This window comes from Corvus hawaiiensis, chromosome 10 (assembly GCF_020740725.1).
Source record: "Corvus hawaiiensis isolate bCorHaw1 chromosome 10, bCorHaw1.pri.cur, whole genome shotgun sequence".
NCBI lineage: Eukaryota > Metazoa > Chordata > Aves > Passeriformes > Corvidae > Corvus > Corvus hawaiiensis.
Genome location: NC_063222.1, coordinates 3,487,900 through 3,506,479, shown reverse-complemented (window position 1 = coordinate 3,506,479; position 18,580 = coordinate 3,487,900). Strand labels below are relative to the sequence as shown.

Genomic DNA, 18,580 nt, shown 5'->3' with positions numbered 1-18,580 from the left:
GTCCCCACAGCTCCGCCCGCGCCGCGCCCGCCACCGCGGCCCTCACGGGGGCCCCGCCTCGCGCGTGCGCGCCCGGCTCGGGGCGCTGAGGGCGGCAGGGCCGGGCCGGGAGGGGCCGCGTTCGCTCGGGTCGGTCCGGCGGCGGAACGGCGGCCCCGACCCGGGATGTGGCGGCGCCCGGCCGGGCTCCTGCTCGTCTTTGCGGCCGCCACGGCCGCGCTGTGGCTGCTGTCGGTGCGGCTGAGCGCGGGGCAGACGCGCAGGTGGGTGTGGGGGGCCGGGGCTGTGTCCGTCTGTCCCCCGGGGGCTGCCCGCGTGTCCCTCTCTTCCCCCGGGGCTGCCCGCGTGTCTCTCCTCCCCGCAGGGCACTGCGCTTCCCGGCGGACCTGGAAGAGCTGCGGGATCTGGCCGAGGCGCTGCGGGACTACGAGCGGCAGCACCGGGGCGCGGCGCTGGCCCTGTTCTGCGGCGCGTACCTGTACAAGCAGAGCTTCGCCATCCCCGGCTCCAGCCTCCTGGTACGGGAGCGCGGCGAGGGCCAGGGCACTCACGGATCGGGCAGGAGGAGCCGGAGGGACCCGAGCGGTCTCCCAGCTGGGCAGGAGTAACCCTCAGTGCCAGTACGGGTCGGGGCTGACCTGCTGGAGAGCAGCTCTGCTGGGAAGGATCGGGGAGCGTTGGTGGATAATGAGGCCGGGAGGGTCAGTGGGATCCTGGAGTGCACTGGGAAGAGCGTTGCCAGCAGGTCAGGGAGTGATCCTGCCCCTCTGCTGGTGAGGCACAGCTGGAGTGCCAGCTCCAGTTCTGGGCTCCTCAGGACAAGAGAGGTGAGGAGGAGAGGGTCCAGTAGAGGCCACAAAGACATACAGCTGGAGCATCTCTCTGATGAGGAGAGACTGGGAGCTGGGCCTGGTTAGTGGAGAAGACTGAGAGGGGATCTCACTAATGCATATAAATATCTCCAAGGGGTATCAGAAGATGGTGCCAGACTCTGTTCAGTGGCGCCCAGCAACAGGACAAGGAGCAATGGCCATAAACTAAAACACAAGAAGTTTCACCTCAATATGAGGAAGAATTTCTTTCCATGGAGGGTGGCAGAGCACTGGAACAGCTGCCCAGGAAGGGCGCAGAGTCTCCTTCTCTGGAGACATCCCAAACCCACTTGTTCCTGTGTCACCTGCTCTGGGTGACCCTCCCTTGGCAGGGGATTTGGACTGCATAATCTCCAGAGGTCCTTTCCAACCCTGACAATTCTGTGGTTCTGTGACACATTGTGTCCCCCAGGCCTCACTCCACATTGTCCCCACAGAATGTCCTGGCTGGAGCGCTCTTCGGGCCATGGATGGGGTTGGTGCTGTGCTCGGTGCTCACGTCTGTGGGAGCCACCCTCTGCTACCTGCTCTCTGCAGCCTTTGGCAAGCAGCTTATCGTCCACTTCTTCCCTGAGAAGGTGGCTCTGCTGCAAGGGAAGGTAAGAACTGGCAGTTCTGCTGACATCCGGGGTGGCCCTGGGCCAGGCTGCTCTTGGGGTGACAGTGAAAATGAGTGTGTGCAGGGGATGCATGAGGCCTGCTGAGGGCACAGTCTAGGAGCAGGCTGCTCTCTTGGACCAAGCCTGTTGGCAAAGAGGCTGCCAGGAAAATCCCAGATCCTAAGGAAAAGCAGACATGAAATAAAGGAGTGTTTGGGAAGCCCCTGTGCTCCACAACTGCCTCCATCCATGCTGTGTTGTATGCTGGAGGTGGTCCTGCTCTTGACTTCCTGATCTCTGGTTCAGGTGAGGTCTCATTTCCATCCCTTCTTTGAAGAGGGCTGGCTCACCATTAGGCTCCCATACATACATAATACTGCTGCTTTCCATCAGCTCTGAACTGATGTTATGCAGTGGCATGTTAGAATAAAACCTAAATTCACTCCAGTATCGTGGCCATTTGAATGTTACTGCTGTCTGAGGAGCAGGAATAATGTGGAACGTTTCTTTTGGCAGGTAGAAGAGAACAGGAGCTGCTTATTTTTCTTCTTGTTGTTCCTGAGGCTGTTCCCCATGACACCAAACTGGTTTCTGAACCTCTCAGCTCCCATTTTAAACATCCCCATATCCCAATTCTTCCTCTCCGTCCTCATTGGTAAGGCCTGGGGACACAGCCTGAGGGGACAGTGTGACACTGCTGCTCTTGGTATCACTGAGCCAGGGAGGGCAGAGCTGGGACTCTGACCCTTGGTCTGTTTCCTCTGTGCTGCCCTTGAGCATTCTGTAAACAGGTGTCCCAAGTGCTGCAAATTTTGCTTTACACCTGGTTCTTTCTGCTACAAGCACAGACCCCTGTGTCTGTGTAATGGCTGTAAATGAAAACACTGAGTTCCACCTCAACATGAGGAAGAATTTTCCATGGAGGGTGGCAGAGGACTGGAGCAGCTGCCCAGGCAGGGCATGGAGTGTCCTTCTCTGGAGACATTCCTGTGTCACCTGCTCTGGGTAACCCTGCCTTAGCAAGGGAGGTTGGACTGGATGATCCCTAGAGGTCCTTCCAACCCTAACAGTTCTGGGATTTCTGTGTCTGGCCTTGGGCATATTTGAGCTCATTTTCCCTAGGGGGGTACTAACAGCTTTTTTCTGCTCTGATTCCTTCAGGCCTTACACCATATAATTTCATCTGTGTGCAGACAGGGGCCATCCTGTCCCAAATCACCTCTCTGGATGCCATCTTCTCCTGGGACACACTGCTCAAGCTGCTGGCCATGGCTGTGGCAGCGCTGATTCCAGGGACCCTCATCAAGAAATACAGCAAGAAACATCTGAAGCTGAATGGGGACAAGCAAGTTCAGACACTCAATGGCAAAAAGAGCTTGTGATGGCTCAGGTGCCCCAGTTTTGGGGTGAAAGCTGCAGGACTCTGTTCCCAGGGGTTATATTCTGCATGCTCTGTGCCACCAAGGACAGTGGCAATTTTTAATCATCCTTCTCATGTCAGAGGAGGCGTCAGTTCTTATTTTTAATGAATGTTTACCTGTGCATGTGTCTGCACGGAGAGAGGGATACAGGGGCTTTGTGAACACTCAGTTAATTTGCCTGTTTCATTTAAATCAGTCTCCTGTGCCTGAGGCTGTGGGGAATCAAAGGAGGAGTATGGGCATCCTGTGAGAAAGGCAGACCAGAACGCAGCTGTGGAACACTGGCCAAGCGCAGCCCTGGCGGCAGTAGGCAGGCCCTGCTCCCTCCAACTCCAGACAGATTTAGCATTTTTGGCCTAAAATGATGAGCCCTGTGCTCCAGTGCAGCTGTACAAGCACCAACGCGAGAAAATAATGGTGTTCCAGGGTGCAGCTGTAGAAGATTCTTCTTTGATTCCCATGTTAAACCAGCACACCCTGCAGCACAATGCTCAGGATTTGAGCTGCCTGAATCAGTCATGTCAGAATACTTGAGATTGCTTCTCTGGTCTGCCAGTGGCTGCTACTCCCCATAAAGATTAAAGGGAAAAAAGACGGGAATGGATGTGCCTGACTGGCAGAGATTTGTCCTTGAAAAGCACCTTGAAACATTTGCTCCTGTATAACTAGGAGGATTCCAAATAAAGAGGTGGGCTCTGTCTATGAGAGCACAGAATCCCAGAATGGTTTGGGTTGGAAGGGATCCTAAAGCCCATCCTGTCCCTCTCAGGGGCAGGGACACCTTCCACTAGCCCAGGCTGCTCCAAGCCCCATCCAGCCTGGTCTTGGACACTGCCAGGGATCCAGGGGCAGCCACAGCTTCTCTGGGCACCCTGTGCCAGGGCCTCAGCACCCTCCTTCCCCAGGGATGATACTCTGCTCTTGGGGTTTTGGTATTTGCTCTCCATGAGGAGATCCACTTAGAGGATAAAGTAACCTTCGTGGTATGGAAGGGGGCAGACGTGAGACCCCAGAGCAAGGCTTCATGACATCATACCAAAGTCCATGAGAACCCGTTCCCAGATCACCAGACCAGCCTGCAGCATTGAAGTACACTGGCTTTTTATTCCATGCATTGTTTGCTTTGATAGTCATTCTTGTTTCCATCACTGTACACTGGTCAATACAAAAAAAAAAAAAAAATCAAGTTTGTCTCAGGAATCCACAGAGCAGAGAGGAGGGGATGAACACTACTGGACAGGGCCAAGATGAAATGGGTACTTAACACGACAGCGGGGAGGGCAACATTCAGCTCTGGGAGAAAATCTAGGCTAGTGTTCAGGAGCTGTCAGCAGCCACGAGAACTGGATCAGGGTACTCAGGATGCTGGAAAGGGAACCCACAAAGTTTACTCCAGCCCTGGAACGCAGTGTTACTACAAGGAGTAAGCAGGCCCACTTACACCTCTCAACCCCAGACCCTGCCAGGAGCGGAAGTGCGAGGAACCGCAGCAGAGGTGCCCATACAGCGACGTGGGGACTGTGTCTGTGCAATCCCAGGGAGGTGTCACTAAGGAAAGTCCTACATAACCCCCCCAGAACTGACAGCAACCATCCCAGGAATGTGGGGGTGCTGAGCCAGCTCTGCCTGCACACAGCAAGGCTGTGGGACGTGTGTGCAGGGGAGGCTGGGGTGACACCTCCACTGGGGCTGCCCTAGTGGCATTCCCAGAGGGATGCAGCGTCGGGGGCAGCGGGTGGGAGCAGCAATGCTGGACTAACAGTGCAGTGACCCGGGGGTGTGAGGAGAATAGAGCTAAATGTGGCAGCCTGGAGGGAGCAGCTCTGCTTGCCCAGGCTGCAGAATGGGCCAGCATGTCCCCAGGCAAGGATGGGGAGGGATCAGCACACACCCAGGACAGCTGGCCCAGAAGGGTCCCAAAATCACACACACCAAAGCTCTGCGAGCCCAGTGGAGCTTCATCCCATGGTGGAGCCTATGCAGAGACTGCAGGTACCCAAACCCCTCTGGAATCTGTTTGTCAGGGACTGCATCACCACAGGCTGGAGGCCCTGGGGACAGTGACAGGCCTGAGCTGGAGGCAGCTCTGCTCCGGGGCTGTTTGTGGGACTGCCCAAGGATACCAGTGCTGCCCATGGGTCTCCCAGAGCCTGCCAGGTCTGAGCAGAGCCTCCCCAGGGGCACAGGGCTTGGCATCCTCTGCTGGGGACACCTGATGGCAGCTCTCCACCTCTCTTTACACCACAATGTGTTACATGCACACAGTTCTCCACTGCTAAACTCCCACACCTCGGCCTCGAGTCTCCTGAGTAACCACCTGCACCACCAAACCCCTCTCACCCCACAACAGCAAAGCCTTCTCTGGCCCTGCCAGCTCCTCCTGCCACTGGCCGAGAGACAAAGAACACTGGGGAGGAGAAACGAGGGGTGGGAAGAGAGAGGAAAGGAGCCAGGAAAGAGCTTCACTCCTCACGGGATTCTGCCTCCGCCCAGAGCAGGGTGAGCAGGTCACTCCCTCTCCAGGAGTCTGTTTGGTCCTGCCCAGGTGATCCACCACATGGACCCACTGCCCGGGGCAGCTGCCCTCCTCCCTGGTGTCCTTTTGGATGCTCTGGCCAGGGAATCTTGTCACAGTTATTCACTTTGTGATCAATTCAAAAGCCACTCAATCCCTGACCACCCTTCCCACATTCCCACCAGTTCAGCGGCTGCCGACCACCAGCAACGTGAGCAAACTGCAGCTCTGCCCACGAGGAACCTGACTGCAGCCCCCTCTCTGTTCTCTGCCCTGGGGTAACAGCACCCCTGGAAATCACGAGAGGCAGCAACTCCTGACAGCCACGGAGCCCAGCTCTGCTCCCACCCCTCCGGCGAGCAGGGAGAAGGTAACATCACACACAGAGATTACAATTGTGCTAGCGGTGAAGCCAACCTTCTGATCTACAGAAATGATAATAAATAATAAAATAACATTATAACTTAAGATCTGTCTGTAGTCCAGCTACAAAAATTTAAAAATATGGGATAATTTAACTCATACAATACTGCTCTCTGTATAAGTAAGACATTTTCCTTCACTTTGCCATGAGGCTATAAATTACCACAGTTAAGTTCAAACCAATATTTTAACATAAAATGTAAACAAATAAAGCAACAGAAGTACCTGTCCATGGTCCATTCCTGCCGTTCACCTCTGGCTGGCCATGCCAGCCAGCGCACTGGGAAGGGCAGAGGGAGGGCTCTTGCAGGGGGACATCAACTAAGGAAGGGGGGGAACGTGCTCTATCATTTTGTTCTCTTTCAATATTATTTTAGAAGAGTAGTGTTTGAAGGGAAGGCACTATGAGTTCTATCAGAAAACAAATTTTTCTCATCTGCCAATGCCTCGGCCTGTCACATACCAGTACTATCCTCACTTGCACCTGCAGAGTTTCAGCTTGGAGGAGAAACAGAGGCCTTGGGGCACGCCCGAGACACAGCCGTGCCACGGCCATGTCAAGATTCCCTGCACAAGGCCTGCCACGAAGGGCAGGCAGCTGCTAATGCTTCCAAGAATGTACAGTGAATAAGGAGACAGAGCAGGGCTGATGCTCCTAGCCAGGCCAGTGATTCCCAGTCTTCCCCCTCAACACACAGCTCTCTGCTGGTTCTCGATGCTGCTGTAGGTGAGAGGCTGCTTCTCCCAGTCCAGTCCAGGCGTCTCCAGTGTCCTCCCCAGAAGTGCTCGGGCTCTGCGGAATGTGCTTTCCACACTTTGCAAGTCCTTGCTTGGCCAACACTGAGTTGATTGATTTCTTTGACTGACTGAAACAGACAGGAGGTAAGAGGAGGAAGTAAACTGGGAAATGGCACACTGCATCTGAGAGAGGTTTCCCTGCTCAGCTGGAGGTTGACACTCCCAGAGTGAAGCAAGGACGGTGGTAAGAAGTGCTCTGATACCAATTCTCGAGAGGACGAGGTTAGAATACATTTGCAGGATCTCACAACAAAATGCTGATTAAAAAAGAAACTAAAAACCCTTAAAATAAAACCCACCATTACATTCCTGGGGATGTATCGACTCAGAAGACCCTGGATGTTAGCACCTCGGTACCAGTTTTCTCCAGGAACATGTCCACCTTCTGATTAAAAATGACCCAGCTGGTTATACTGAAAACACTTTGTTCACAGGTGACCCTACAGTCAGGTCTTTTTCTGCTTTTCCTCATTTGATAAGACTGAGTGGTTTAGTTCTCTTGATCTGTTCTCCAATCTTCAGGGCCACGAGGCCTGGTCCCCTGTGCAAGCAGCAAGAGAATCCCCCGTGTCTGTACACAAAGCTGTCCAGGCAGGACTCCCAGGATGTTTCTCCATAGTGTGCTTGCTTTCTGAACGTTTTTTTTTTTTTTTGCAACAAGTCTGTGTGTCTATAAATACAATCCACTCTTTACAGTAAAAAGTGTTAAAATGTCAAAAAAATAAATATCCATGTTACAGTAACTAGATTATTCAATAAAATACATCCCTGCCATTCTTGATTGAAATGCTCAAAGAGAATTAATTTCATTTGGACATTTTCCAGAGATTCGGGTTATTGCAAATCACTCCTGGGGTGGGAAGGAGAAGCATCTTCTCTTCCTGTAAAGTGTGATGAAGGGGAATGAAGTGGAATCTCAGGGAAATCAAAATGCCAGTACCAGGAAGCTTTGGGGGAGATCTGTATTACCAAGTAGCAGAGCTGCAGGGCTTATTGGTCCTGACTGTGGCATCAGAACACTCCCCTTCAGAAGAGTCACAGTCTGATTCTCCAAACTGTGGTGGGTTCTGCAAGACAAAAGGAAAGGGGGAGACTTGAGCACCATTCCCGTACAGCACATCACCCACACATCCCAGTCTGTCACAGCAGCCAGGCAAAGGTCACCAGAGGAGGAGAGTGGCACACACAGGAGAGGGCACAGCACACGGCTGCCCCACCAAAGGTCACTTGTCTCCCCTCAGAGAGGGGCCAGCACAGAAATGCCTGGTCAGAGCACTCCCAAACGCAGCGTTAGGAGGAGATGGTGCAGCAGGCTCTGCCCTTCCCCTCCCAAACACTTGAAAGGCAGCAAAAGGAAGAAAGTCATTCCAGCTTTGTCAGCAAGGCTGCCAATGGATATGTCTGAGGCAGCTTATATCCGCTCCATTTCATTATCTATTTTTATCCCACTTAATGCAACTGCAGATCTGACGGCCTCCCAAAATCACACTCATCTTGACCAGCACATTATGTTCAGCTTTGTTTGTGCTACTTTTCCCCCACCCACTCTTCTGCCAAGCAGGAGGAAGATTGGGCATTGCAGCAGTTGCTTTGCCGTAGTACACCTACCACAGCATTTCCTAGGCAGTGTTCCAACTTTCTGGCCCTTGGATTCCTTTCCATAACATTTATGTAGTTTTTTTCCACTGAGTGGAAGGATGAGGGGATAACCAACTCACCTCACAGCTGTGTTCATCTGCACAAAGTTTGCCCAGAGACATCTGAGTCTTGACCCTCCGCACAGCACACTCTTTGTCAGAAAGCCCATCTGACTGCGTGGAGATTTCAATGGGGATCTCTGGAGTCTGGGACAACATGTCCTCCAGCTTCTCAGCCAGCTCATCCTCCAGCTTGGTGGCCAGCTCATCCGGGCTGTTCGAGTGGTCGCTTGTGTTCCCCTCCTCTCCATCCGACACGGAGAAGTTCTCGGAGCTGAAGGTCGAGTAGGACTGGCAGCTGCTGATGCAGCGGTGGGGTCTGCAAACAGGGAGAGAAGTTCAGTGCTCACTTTGGATCACACTCACAGGAACTTCCTGGGTGCTGTGTTCACTGCTCTGCTACACCAGGCCTTGGGGAGTGCCTTCCACATCCTGCAGGTACAGATTTCTACCTCTTCTGAGTGATTTAGTTCAAGACTTGCATCTTTAAATTCATCTGTTCTTATTTGGTCCTGTCTGCTATGTCCATATTAGCTGATCTACCCTGGAGCAGATTTTTCTTTGACAGTGCATTTTCCTAAAGGAAGGCAAGGCTGTACTGTGCAGTTTAAGCTAACTCACCTGGGAATACCTGCATCACCTGGCAGCCATCCCAAAAGCCAGGCAGGATTTAGGAGCGTCCACTCAAGAAATAAGCTCACAGTTTGAGGACCGTGGAAGTGGCCTTGTGCCAGGATTCAACAGCAGTGGGGCAACACATCAGTTGAGGGACCATGCCAGGAGACCCACAAATGGGCACCACATGGAACAGGCAGTTTGTCCTCCTAATCTTCCAAGTTAGTAAATCACAGAGGAAACAACATCACACAGGAGCTGTATGAGTCACATAACTCATCCAGCCCAGCATTCTGCCTTCAACCCCAGGCAGGAAGGAATCATCTGAGACAAGTATGAGACCAGGGCACGCAGACAGAGCCTGCTTTCTCCTGGCATCTCTTCCTGGTTTGTACCACTCAGCACATCTGACCTCTGAGTGGAAGCTCAAACCCAGTGACAATGCTAACAGTCACTGAGGGATCCATACTCCAGAAATTCTGCACTTACGGCTCTTCATGCTCTGATTTCCACAGCACACCTTGACAATGAGCTCCACATTTGAAAATGTTCTGGATGGAAAAAGCGCTTCCTTTTCTTCATTTTAAAGCCCTGTTTGCTTCACTGGCTGCCCCTACCATGAATGTGAAGAATCATTCCTTGTCTATTTTCTCCACGTAAATTACAATTTCATGCACCTCCGGTGTTGCCTCTCCTCCTGCTAGAGAAACATTTCACATGGATTTGTTCTCCTCTTCTATGGAAACCATCCCTAACCACTCTTGTCACACTTCTCAGTACCTTTCCAAACTTTACCATGGTCTTTGAGCTGGGGCAATGAAGGGGGTATTAGGATTTAAGCTTCAGGTGTGCTGTGGATGCACACAACAGCAGACAAGCTTTTATTTTCTTCTTTGCTCCTTTGAATCAAACCTTTAACCTGTCTGCCTACTGGATCACTCCTGCACTTCAAGCAGCTGCTTTCATAAAGCTACAGCACCAAGTCCATGATGTCTTTCCTGAGCATAGGACTGTAAATCCTGCTGTTCCCCAGGCTTATGTAGGAACACTTCCCGAAGTCTTATTTTACAGGCAACACCATCACATTTGATCTGCTGTTGTCATTTAGCTCTGCAATCTTATCTGAATTCAGCTATGAAGGTGCTGGGCTGGAGTCCTCCCCACTGCAGCAACAATTAATAAACAACACTGGGAAGAGCCCCACAAAGGGTTCCCACATCCACTAAGTGTGATCCTCGTGAAACAGATGCAGCAGCTCATTTATAGAGGCAGAATAACATTATCAAGTGTGATCAAGCTGTGGTGCAAACAGGCTGCAGCAGGAAAGCTGGGCCAGAGAGAACATCTCAGGATGGGCTGGAACAGTGAGGGATCAGCTGAGGGTGGATGGGACACAGTGAATGGGATTCTGTTCTTTTGCCAGCACCTTCCCCAGTTTCGGTGCTGGTGTGCAGCTGCTGTGAGACTTGTCCTCCTCAGTTTTGTCCCACCAAAGAGAGATTAGAGTGAATTCACCTTTTACCTTTGTCTGCGAGGAAACTCCACTTCACTGTCGACTTCGCCCTCCTCCTCTTCTGATGACTCGTCCCCACTCTGGCAGAAAACAAGGACAAAAAGGGTGTCACGTTTGGGGAAGTTCAAACATGGCTGACCCTTGGTCCTCCAGGACAAAGTCACTGTGCCAACAGGTTGCAAGAATCCAGACCAGAAAACAGCCTGTGTGTCAGGAACACTGACTCAGACGTCATCTTACCAGGAGGTTGTTTCAGGCAGCCTCAAGGGCGCCATTCCTGAATCTGGAGTGACTGCCTGAGAAATACACTGGAGTATTTTAGCAGGCAAGGAGCACAGAACGTTCCAGACTCTCACTGAAGCAAATCAAGTAATTAGTATCACATGGAAACCCACATAAATTATTGAGCTGATTTGGCGCTCTTGGCTTTACCCTCTTCTGCTGCAGCCCATCAATAGAGCAGGATGGAGGATGGCACAGCCTTTGCCAATGGGTTTCACCAACTAGGAGAACTTGGGATTTGTTTCATACCTCAGTGAGCACAGAGCCTTTTATTCTCCTTCTCCCACCCAAATCTACCCCCACACTGCTGGGTTTTTACAGCCTCCTCCTATCCTATCCAACCTGTCATCCCCTCATTCAGTTTCAGTCTTTATTTCATGCCATCCCCTTGTCTTACAAGGTCCCACTCCCTTCCTGCTGGGGCCAACCCACACTCTGGTAGTTATGCTATTTTCCTTGACTTTTCCAGCCAGGCCCAGTTTTCCTGCTCTTTGAACTCAGACTGCTTCTTCTCTCACCTGGATGGAAGCAGGAGGAACAAAGAGCTGTTTCTGTACAACTGTGCCATAACCTCTTTTTTACTCTTGCAAAATCTTCACAAAATACAGGAAGAACTACGACTTTCAGTGCAGGGGGACAATTTCTGTCAGGTGCAGCAAAAGGGATGTCCCCAAGACCATGGCAAATGTTGAATCCTTGCTCTGAGACACAGCAGCAGCACAGATTCCCAAAGAAACTCTCACGTGATATTACAGAACAATTTAAAGAATGCATTTATCCCTTCCTTTGGAGAAAGGCTTGAAAGCATTTTGAGACTGTTTCAACATCAAAAATTCAGTAGAACAAGTTGCAACTCCAACTAAAATTGGCAAAACTGCACGTAAGAGAACCAGGCCCTACCAAAACCACATCTTCAAACCCCAGTGCTCTGTCCTCACCTTTTGGAGGGATCTTGCTTTGCAGGGCAGCCCTGAGGAAGCCAAGTGCTGGGGAGTGCCCAGGGCGGACGCCGCCGTGCCCTGCTCCTCCAGCTTCTCCATGAACTGCGCGCTCTCGTAGAGGGACGCGGCCGCCGGCGACTGGGGGCGGCTCCCCCCCGGTTCAACGGACGCCATCTGTGCCTGGCCACTGTCCTCGTCCCTGCACTGCAGGCAGGGGTCGTAGGGATCTGCCTGGCAGCACTGCCAGCGCTCGGCCGTGCCGTCCTTGCTGTCCAGGCCGCGGCGGCAGTCGGCCTCCATGGCGGTGGAGATGAGGTCGGGGCTGGAGCCGGACATGCGGCGCTGGGCGTGGTTGCTGAGGGGGCTGCGCAGCGCGGCCGCGGGCCCGAAGTAGCGCAGGTTGTTGGCGCAGGTGGCGATGTCCTGCCCGTGGGCGTGCAGCCGCGAGTGCTGCCCGTGGGCACCGTGGCCGGGCTGCTGTGGCGCTCCGGGGACGTGGGGAGGGGCAGGCGGGGGGGCATCGTCTGGCGCTGGCTGGTTTTTCAAGATCCCTGCAAATTCATTGTAGCTGCCTTTGCTGTTCCCCCGGCGGTGCCGGGGCTTGCTGCGGGTACCGGCTTTTGCCACTCAGGGTTGACATCTTGGGACTTCCTGAGACTGGGGAGCCATTGGATGCTGCTTCTGTGCTGGGAATGCCCTCCGACTTCAGTAGATCTGGCCTGGGAGACAGGGAGAGGAAGGCACACGTCAAGCCACAGACAAAGAAGTGACACCGGCCCAGAGCCAGGATGAAGAGGCAGCTGGAGTCAAAAGCACACTCTGATTCCTAAAATCTACAGGCTGCCCTGCCCTTCAGCTGCTTGACTCTTGCATTTTGGTCCCTGAGATTCTCTCCACTCAACGTCCTTTCCACTCAGCCCACCCTGCTCTATGCTCCCTTCTTGCTGTTTTCTCCAGGAGTTGTCACACGCTCTCCTTTTCCGCTCTGATTTTGATGTTCTCTCCCAAAATAGCTCCCTCCCAGGACCTTGGGGTAGAGCATGGCTCTCACTCTGTGTGTGTACAGTGGTGGTGATCAGGCTGCTTATCTCAAAGCCGTGTGGGGATATTAATTCAGAAGTGGTTATTCACTGGTAATCAGGACTAACTCCTGGAAATCCCCAAAAAAGTAAAGACTAAGACAACTCCTCTAGAAAAAAATAATTTCCCTATCTAAAAGTCATGCAGAAGAGAAATAACTGAAAGGACAGCATGAATTCCCAAATCTCAAATCCCAAATTAATTCCTCAACAATGAATCCATCCTTCCTGAGGTCTGGCTGATTTCCACAATTCCTCGCCCTGCTTATTCCCATCCAAGTCAGGGATGATCTAGCTACTTGGACAGCTAGGAATTTGAGAAAACACAAGAGATACCTCCTGTCCAAGCACCATCATCTGCTCAAAAATCACACAGACCAACAATTCATTCACTCAACTAACATATCCTGTGATTCTGTGGCTCCAGAGAGCTGCCAGGCAGGAGGGATGGCAGGATTCATCCCTTTCACCTTAAGATAATTAAACAATTATGCTTCTGAGGATCAGACGAGGCCCAAGTATGAACACCCCTTTGTCCCACCCTGCATTTCATCAGGCTCAAAGGGAAGGAACTGCCTGCTCATCCCAGTGGGGATCAGACTAAAATTGTCTCCGGCTCTGGCACAGGACTGGGTTGTTACTTCTCACCGTTTGGTCTGGCTGCCTGGTTTATGGGAGACCCCTTTCCTCTTCATCAACTTCTCCACTGTATTGGGGTGGATTATTGGTCTGACCGGGTGGCGTTTGTAAGTCCCAGGGTATTTCTTTTCCACTGCTTGTTCCCTCCTGAAACATCAGGGAAAGAAAAAACAAATGAAAACCACATCACTTGTCTCTCTCCCCACCTGCCACTCCAGCTGGGCAGGAACTGGCTCCGCAGGGACCGTGCTGCGTGCCTGATTCCCAGCCACGGCTGGCTGCAACACAACCTGCTCTGCTGGGAAAGGACACAGACACTTCTAAACTCCTTCTGCAGGCAGCAGGGACAGGGCCCTAGCACACGGTCCAGAAGCAGCACTGCCGTTCCCTCCACTCACGGGCCAAAGGATGCCAGCACCAAATGGGAAGGTGCCTTTCTCCCAGTCAGTAAGCACTGACAGTGGTCTGCAGGAATTCATTTCACAGGGCTCTCTCCCTGCTGGCCAGCAATTCCCCAGCCTTTGGAGTTTGTCAGGGGACACTAAATCTACACGTGCCACCGTCCAGTTCAGAAATGAAGCGGTTTCTGCTCTGCTGTGTGCAGACTGCCACGTGCACCACGCCATTCCCACACACGTACTTGATGAGCTCCTTCTCCCGCACCTCCAGCTGCAGCATGATAGCACTGAGCTCCATGTACAGGTTATTGGCTCGCTCCAGCTTCCTCTCGTAGTGCTCACGGATATCTAATGCATGTCTGAAAGCAGAAAGGGCTTTATTCCAGTCTGACTTCCACGGACCAAGAGAATGAGGATAAGTACAGGTGCTTTAGGAAAAGGCCTTTCAAAAGTCAAATTTGCCAGATGTACTGCACTGAACCCCAGACACAGCTAACAGTGAATGATGATTAAGAGCCTGACACAGGAATAAATCATGGTATGGTTTAGAAAGTGTTTAACAGCCTTGAAAGGGTGGCAATACTTCTCCCTAGAAGAGCTGCAAATGCCTCACAGGAACCCAGGAGCCCTCTGGCCAAGCCCTGATCATCCTGTTTGCATGGAGAAGGGGCTAAACCTCTCCTCTACAGAAACAGGAAAGATGTCATGTGTCTGTATTTCATTACCAGCAGGGTGTCCCCACAGCCCCAGTACAGCTACAAGATGTGACCACCCAAAGCTCCCTGGGGACAGGGAACACTGAACTGCATCAAATTGCCTGGCCAAGGGCCCCTTTGGCTCCTCAGGTTTGACACAGAACTGCTTCTTATGAGTTTTATGTTTCTCTGTCAACTGTATTTGCAAATTTTTATCACAGGAGGAAACACTTTCCCTTCTTTAAATAAACCTTCCGCTTTCATTTTTAAGTTGGTCTAATGTTCAAAATGCATTTTAGTGGGGCTGTTCATATGAAGTATGTTCACTTCTCTGGAATAACTAACCCAAAGAAAGTATCAGGGCAGAAAATGCTCACAGCCAACCTCAGGATGGATTTCCCACTGAGATGGATGTATCTGCTTCAGTGCTGTCACCACAAACACCAAATCTCAGGCAGAAATATTCCCTGGGAAACACACACGCCTTTGCTACCTTGTCTGGAGCAAACTGTTGAGACTGCCCAAGAGCAGGGACAGTTCCCACTGCTTCTCTCCAGCTTCCCATCAGCCAAGCACTGCTCATGGCCCAGGCCATGCCCATGGGAATTTCAGTTTCTGGGTTCACAAGGAATTTAGGCTGCCCAAATTTATACCACCAGGAATACTGGGTCCTGTTTTGGGAACCTCAGTACAAGAGGAGAATAAAAAGAGTCAGGGGTTGGAGCAGGAGGCCCTGTGAGGACAAGCTGAGGGAAGGGGAGGCTGGATGAGAAAAGCAAACAGTAACACAAAAGACTGTGAACAGACCTCAGCTCTTCTCTTCGACGGCGAATCAATTCTTCATCCAGCCGGTGGATACAAGTTCCTTCACTTTTAATTTTCTCAAAATGTTTCTTCACTTCTTCTCTCCATTCAGCCTAGGAAAGCAATTCACTTTCAGCTATTTACAAAGAGTTGGGATCTGTAGGTGCACCACAGAAAAACTCTTGGGCAATGTTCTTTGTGTCTGCAGAAAATTACAGCTTTGGCTTGAGAATGTACTTTTGTTAGCTGAATTATTTTGGGTAACAACACTGCAGCACATTTAGTGCCAGCATTTTCAAATGGTATTTACAATATTGTGCTCCAAATAGAGAATTTAAAACATTATCTGCATTTTCTAAGAAATATTTTTTTAATTCCTAGAGTTCTTTCTAATGTTTTTTAATTCCCAGGGTTCTTGAAATGTTCTCTCTTTAAGAGAACATTTTCTTTCCTTTCAGCAGCAAAAATAAGTAGAAAGGCTCATGATTTGGAAAGCTCCGTGATGATGCCTATCTAGGGTGATACTCTATTTGCCCCTTGAAGCCCTGGTTCCTGCAGAAGAAGTCTCAGCTTGGGAAAGTTTGGGTAAAAGATTTTCCAACACCCATCGGGTTGCTCCTCCCCAAGAATCAAACTGAAATCGTGTATCCAGACGTGCTCTACTCAATGCACCCTCCAAATCAGATCCTTGGAGCTAATTCCAGCACTCACAGGCTCCAGCCTTTCCCCAGTTACCTGGGATTTGAAGTAGGTTTCCTGAGGAGTAGCCAGCACATCAGCAGAGGCGATATCCAGGTGCATCAGTGTCTGCCGGAAGGACGGACGGTTCCGGGGCTTGCTCTGCCTGGAACAAAACAGAAACAGCCAGGGGTGAGGTGAGGGGTGAGCACTGCCAGCCTCTGCTGCCCTGCTGGGGTGAGGGATGAGCACTGCCAGCCTCTGCTGCCCTGCTGGGGAGAGGGGTGAGCACTGCCAGCCTCTGCTGCCCTGCTGGGGCAAGGGGTGAGCACTGCCAGCCTCTGCTGCCCTGCTGGGGCAAGGGGTGAGCACTGCCAGCCTCTGCTGCCCTGCTGGGGCAAGGGGTGAGCACTGCCAGCCTCTGCTGCCCTGCTGGGGAGAGGGGTGAGCACTGCCAGCCTCTGCTGCCCTGCTGGGGAGAGGGGTGAGCACTGCCAGCCTCTGCTGCCCTGCTGGGGAGGGGGTGAGCACTGCCAGCCTCTGCTGCCCTGCTGAGGTGAGGGGTGAGCACTGCCAGCCTCTGCTGCCCTGCTGGGGAGAGGGGTGAGCACTGCCAGCCTCTGCTGCCCTGCTGGGGAGAGGGGTGAGCACTGCCAGCCTCTGCTGCCCTGCTGGGGAGAGGGGTGAGCACTGCCAGCCTCTGCTGCCCTGCTGGGGTGAGGGGTGAGCACTGCCAGCCTCTGCTGCCCTGCTGGGGAGAGGGGTGAGCACTGCCAGCCTCTGCTGCCCTGCTGGGGTGAGGGGTGAGCACTGCCAGCCTCTGCTGCCCTGCTGGGGTGAGGGGTGAGCACTGCCAGCCTCTGCTGCCCTGCTGGGGTGAGGGGTGAGCACTGCCAGCCTCTGCTGCCCTGCTGGGGAGCGGGGTGAGCACTGCCAGCCTCTGCTGCCCTGCTGGGGTGAGGGATGAGCACTGCCAGCCTCTGCTGCCCTGCTGGGGAGCGGGGTGAGCACTGCCAGCCTCTGCTGCCCTGCTGGGGCAAGGGGTGAGCACTGCCAGCCTCTGCTGCCCTGCTGGGGCAAGGGGTGAGCACTGCCAGCCTCTGCTGCCCTGCTGGGGTGAGGGGTGAGCACTGCCAGCCTCTGCTGCCCTGCTGGGGAGCGGGGTGAGCACTGCCAGCCTCTGCTGCCCTGCTGGGGAGCGGGGTGAGCACTGCCAGCCTCTGCTGCCCTGCTGGGGAGAGGGGTGAGCACTGCCAGCCTCTGCTGCCCTGCTGGGGAGCGGGGTGAGCACTGCCAGCCTCTGCTGCCCTGCTGGGGCAAGGGGTGAGCACTGCCAGCCTCTGCTGCCCTGCTGAGGTGAGGGGTGAGCACTGCCAGCCTCTGCTGCCCTGCTGGGGAGAGGGGTGAGCACTGCCAGCCTCTGCTGCCCTGCTGGGGTGAGGGGTGAGCACTGCCAGCCTCTGCTGCCCTGCTGGGGCAAGGGGTGAGCACTGCCAGCCTCTGCTGCCCTGCTGGGGCAAGGGGTGAGCACTGCCAGCCTCTGCTGCCCTGCTGGGGTGAGGGGTGAGCACTGCCAGCCTCTGCTGCCCTGCTGGGGAGAGGGGTGAGCACTGCCAGCCTCTGCTGCCCTGCTGGGGAGAGGGGTGAGCACTGCCAGCCTCTGCTGCCCTTCTGAAAGGGTTTCACTAGACCCTATTCTCTGAACCAAGCACCTGACAGGTTAGAGAAAAGGAGCTTTTCTGGTTTTCTCTACAATTTAATTGTGCTAGAGGTGGTTTGTGATGACCCATTCTGAAGAAACAAAAGAGGTACAAAATGTTTAAGACCAGAAAATGCGACTACAGAGTGAAAGATAGGAACAGTTTCTATCCTAACTTGCTTGCCAAGAAGAAACATACTTTGGTTTGTTGTCCCATCAATTTCCAAATTTTGTAATGGGAAGACTCAATCTAGTAGAAATGAGAACTCCCATTCAGGGTGCTTCTAAGCACTGAAGGTCTGTGAGTTGTCACACAGCACATGCCTGAGTACTGCAATGCACTCAACAGCCCTTAGGATCACAGACAAGTACAAAAACATTCAGATTTTTGAACTTGAGTTTCAGGACTGAATCCACTTTGCACAGGGCAAAAGCAGCTTCTTGAGCCTCCTCTCCCCTACCAACCACCTCCTTCCACTAGGTGGGGATGCAAGTGTTTGTTTGTAGGTACTCTCTGTGGTACCGAGCTGCACAAGCTGCCACAGGGTAAACAGCCACTGGGAAAGACCCACACGTGCTCTGGCCTGTTTTCCCCTTCGTGCCATGGGGAGGATGGCTGCTAAAACCCATGGAGTGGGAAATGCTGGAAGACCCTTCACACTGTGTCAAGATGTAATTACAAAGACAAAGCATTAATGTGAAACCCAAGACAAAGAATTTCAACTCTAATCTGGTACATGGAGGAAACTGACAGCATTTTCCATATCTGAACCTGGAAAATCCGTGTTCCAGACAGAAAGCTCACATTTCTCTTTGTTCAGTCCAAAGCCAGTTGCTTACAAAGGGGTTTCAGAGGGAAAAATCAGTTCCCTTCACTCTGGATGCGGCCTCAAGGAATTTTACCCCTACTTT

At 52.6% G+C, this 18,580-nt stretch overlaps 3 protein-coding genes across 4 annotated transcripts in view; 1 reads left to right on the top strand and 2 right to left on the bottom strand.

Moving 5' to 3' along the window:
• The window catches only part of CEP63 (centrosomal protein 63), a 43,906-nt gene extending 40,128 nt beyond the window's left edge, over positions 1 to 3,778 (bottom strand). Inside the window, exon 1 of the mRNA XM_048314923.1 lies at positions 3,725 to 3,778. The gene's annotated coding sequence lies outside the window, so the exon portion shown is untranslated. The remainder of the gene's footprint in view (positions 1 to 3,724) is intronic.
• Positions 88 to 3,599, top strand: TMEM41A (transmembrane protein 41A). 2 transcript variants are annotated; one of them, XM_048314934.1, is made up of 5 exons: positions 88 to 263; positions 365 to 518; positions 1,310 to 1,471; positions 1,988 to 2,126; positions 2,665 to 3,599. In XM_048314934.1, exons 1-5 carry the CDS (start codon positions 166 to 168, stop codon positions 2,952 to 2,954), a joined length of 843 nt encoding a protein of 280 aa, XP_048170891.1. In that variant the 5' UTR covers positions 88 to 165; the 3' UTR covers positions 2,955 to 3,599. The 2 variants fall into 2 exon arrangements, with proteins under 2 accessions (XP_048170891.1, XP_048170892.1); XM_048314935.1 differs by having other exon boundaries at positions 90 to 263; positions 2,633 to 3,037.
• A 198-nt stretch (positions 3,779 to 3,976) lies between the features above and the next one.
• The window catches only part of MAP3K13 (mitogen-activated protein kinase kinase kinase 13), a 73,160-nt gene continuing 58,556 nt past the window's right edge, over positions 3,977 to 18,580 (bottom strand). The window contains 9 exon segments of the mRNA XM_048314920.1: positions 3,977 to 7,695; positions 8,347 to 8,644; positions 10,463 to 10,533; positions 11,674 to 12,285; positions 12,287 to 12,395; positions 13,404 to 13,541; positions 14,035 to 14,151; positions 15,295 to 15,404; positions 16,027 to 16,135. Coding sequence (XP_048170877.1) covers positions 7,594 to 7,695; positions 8,347 to 8,644; positions 10,463 to 10,533; positions 11,674 to 12,285; positions 12,287 to 12,395; positions 13,404 to 13,541; positions 14,035 to 14,151; positions 15,295 to 15,404; positions 16,027 to 16,135 — 1,666 coding nt within the window. The 3' untranslated portion in view covers positions 3,977 to 7,593.

Bases quoted from the DNA above. Each gene is read 5' to 3' on its own strand.
- TMEM41A (XM_048314934.1), top strand. From the start codon at position 166: ATGTGGCGGCGCCCGGCCGGGCTCCTGCTCGTCTTTGCGGCCGCCACG. The intron at 264-364 runs GTGGGTGTGGGG...TCCTCCCCGCAG, and splicing joins AGCGCGGGGCAGACGCGCAG to GGCACTGCGCTTCCCGGCGG. The intron at 1,472-1,987 runs GTAAGAACTGGC...TTCTTTTGGCAG, and splicing joins TGGCTCTGCTGCAAGGGAAG to GTAGAAGAGAACAGGAGCTG.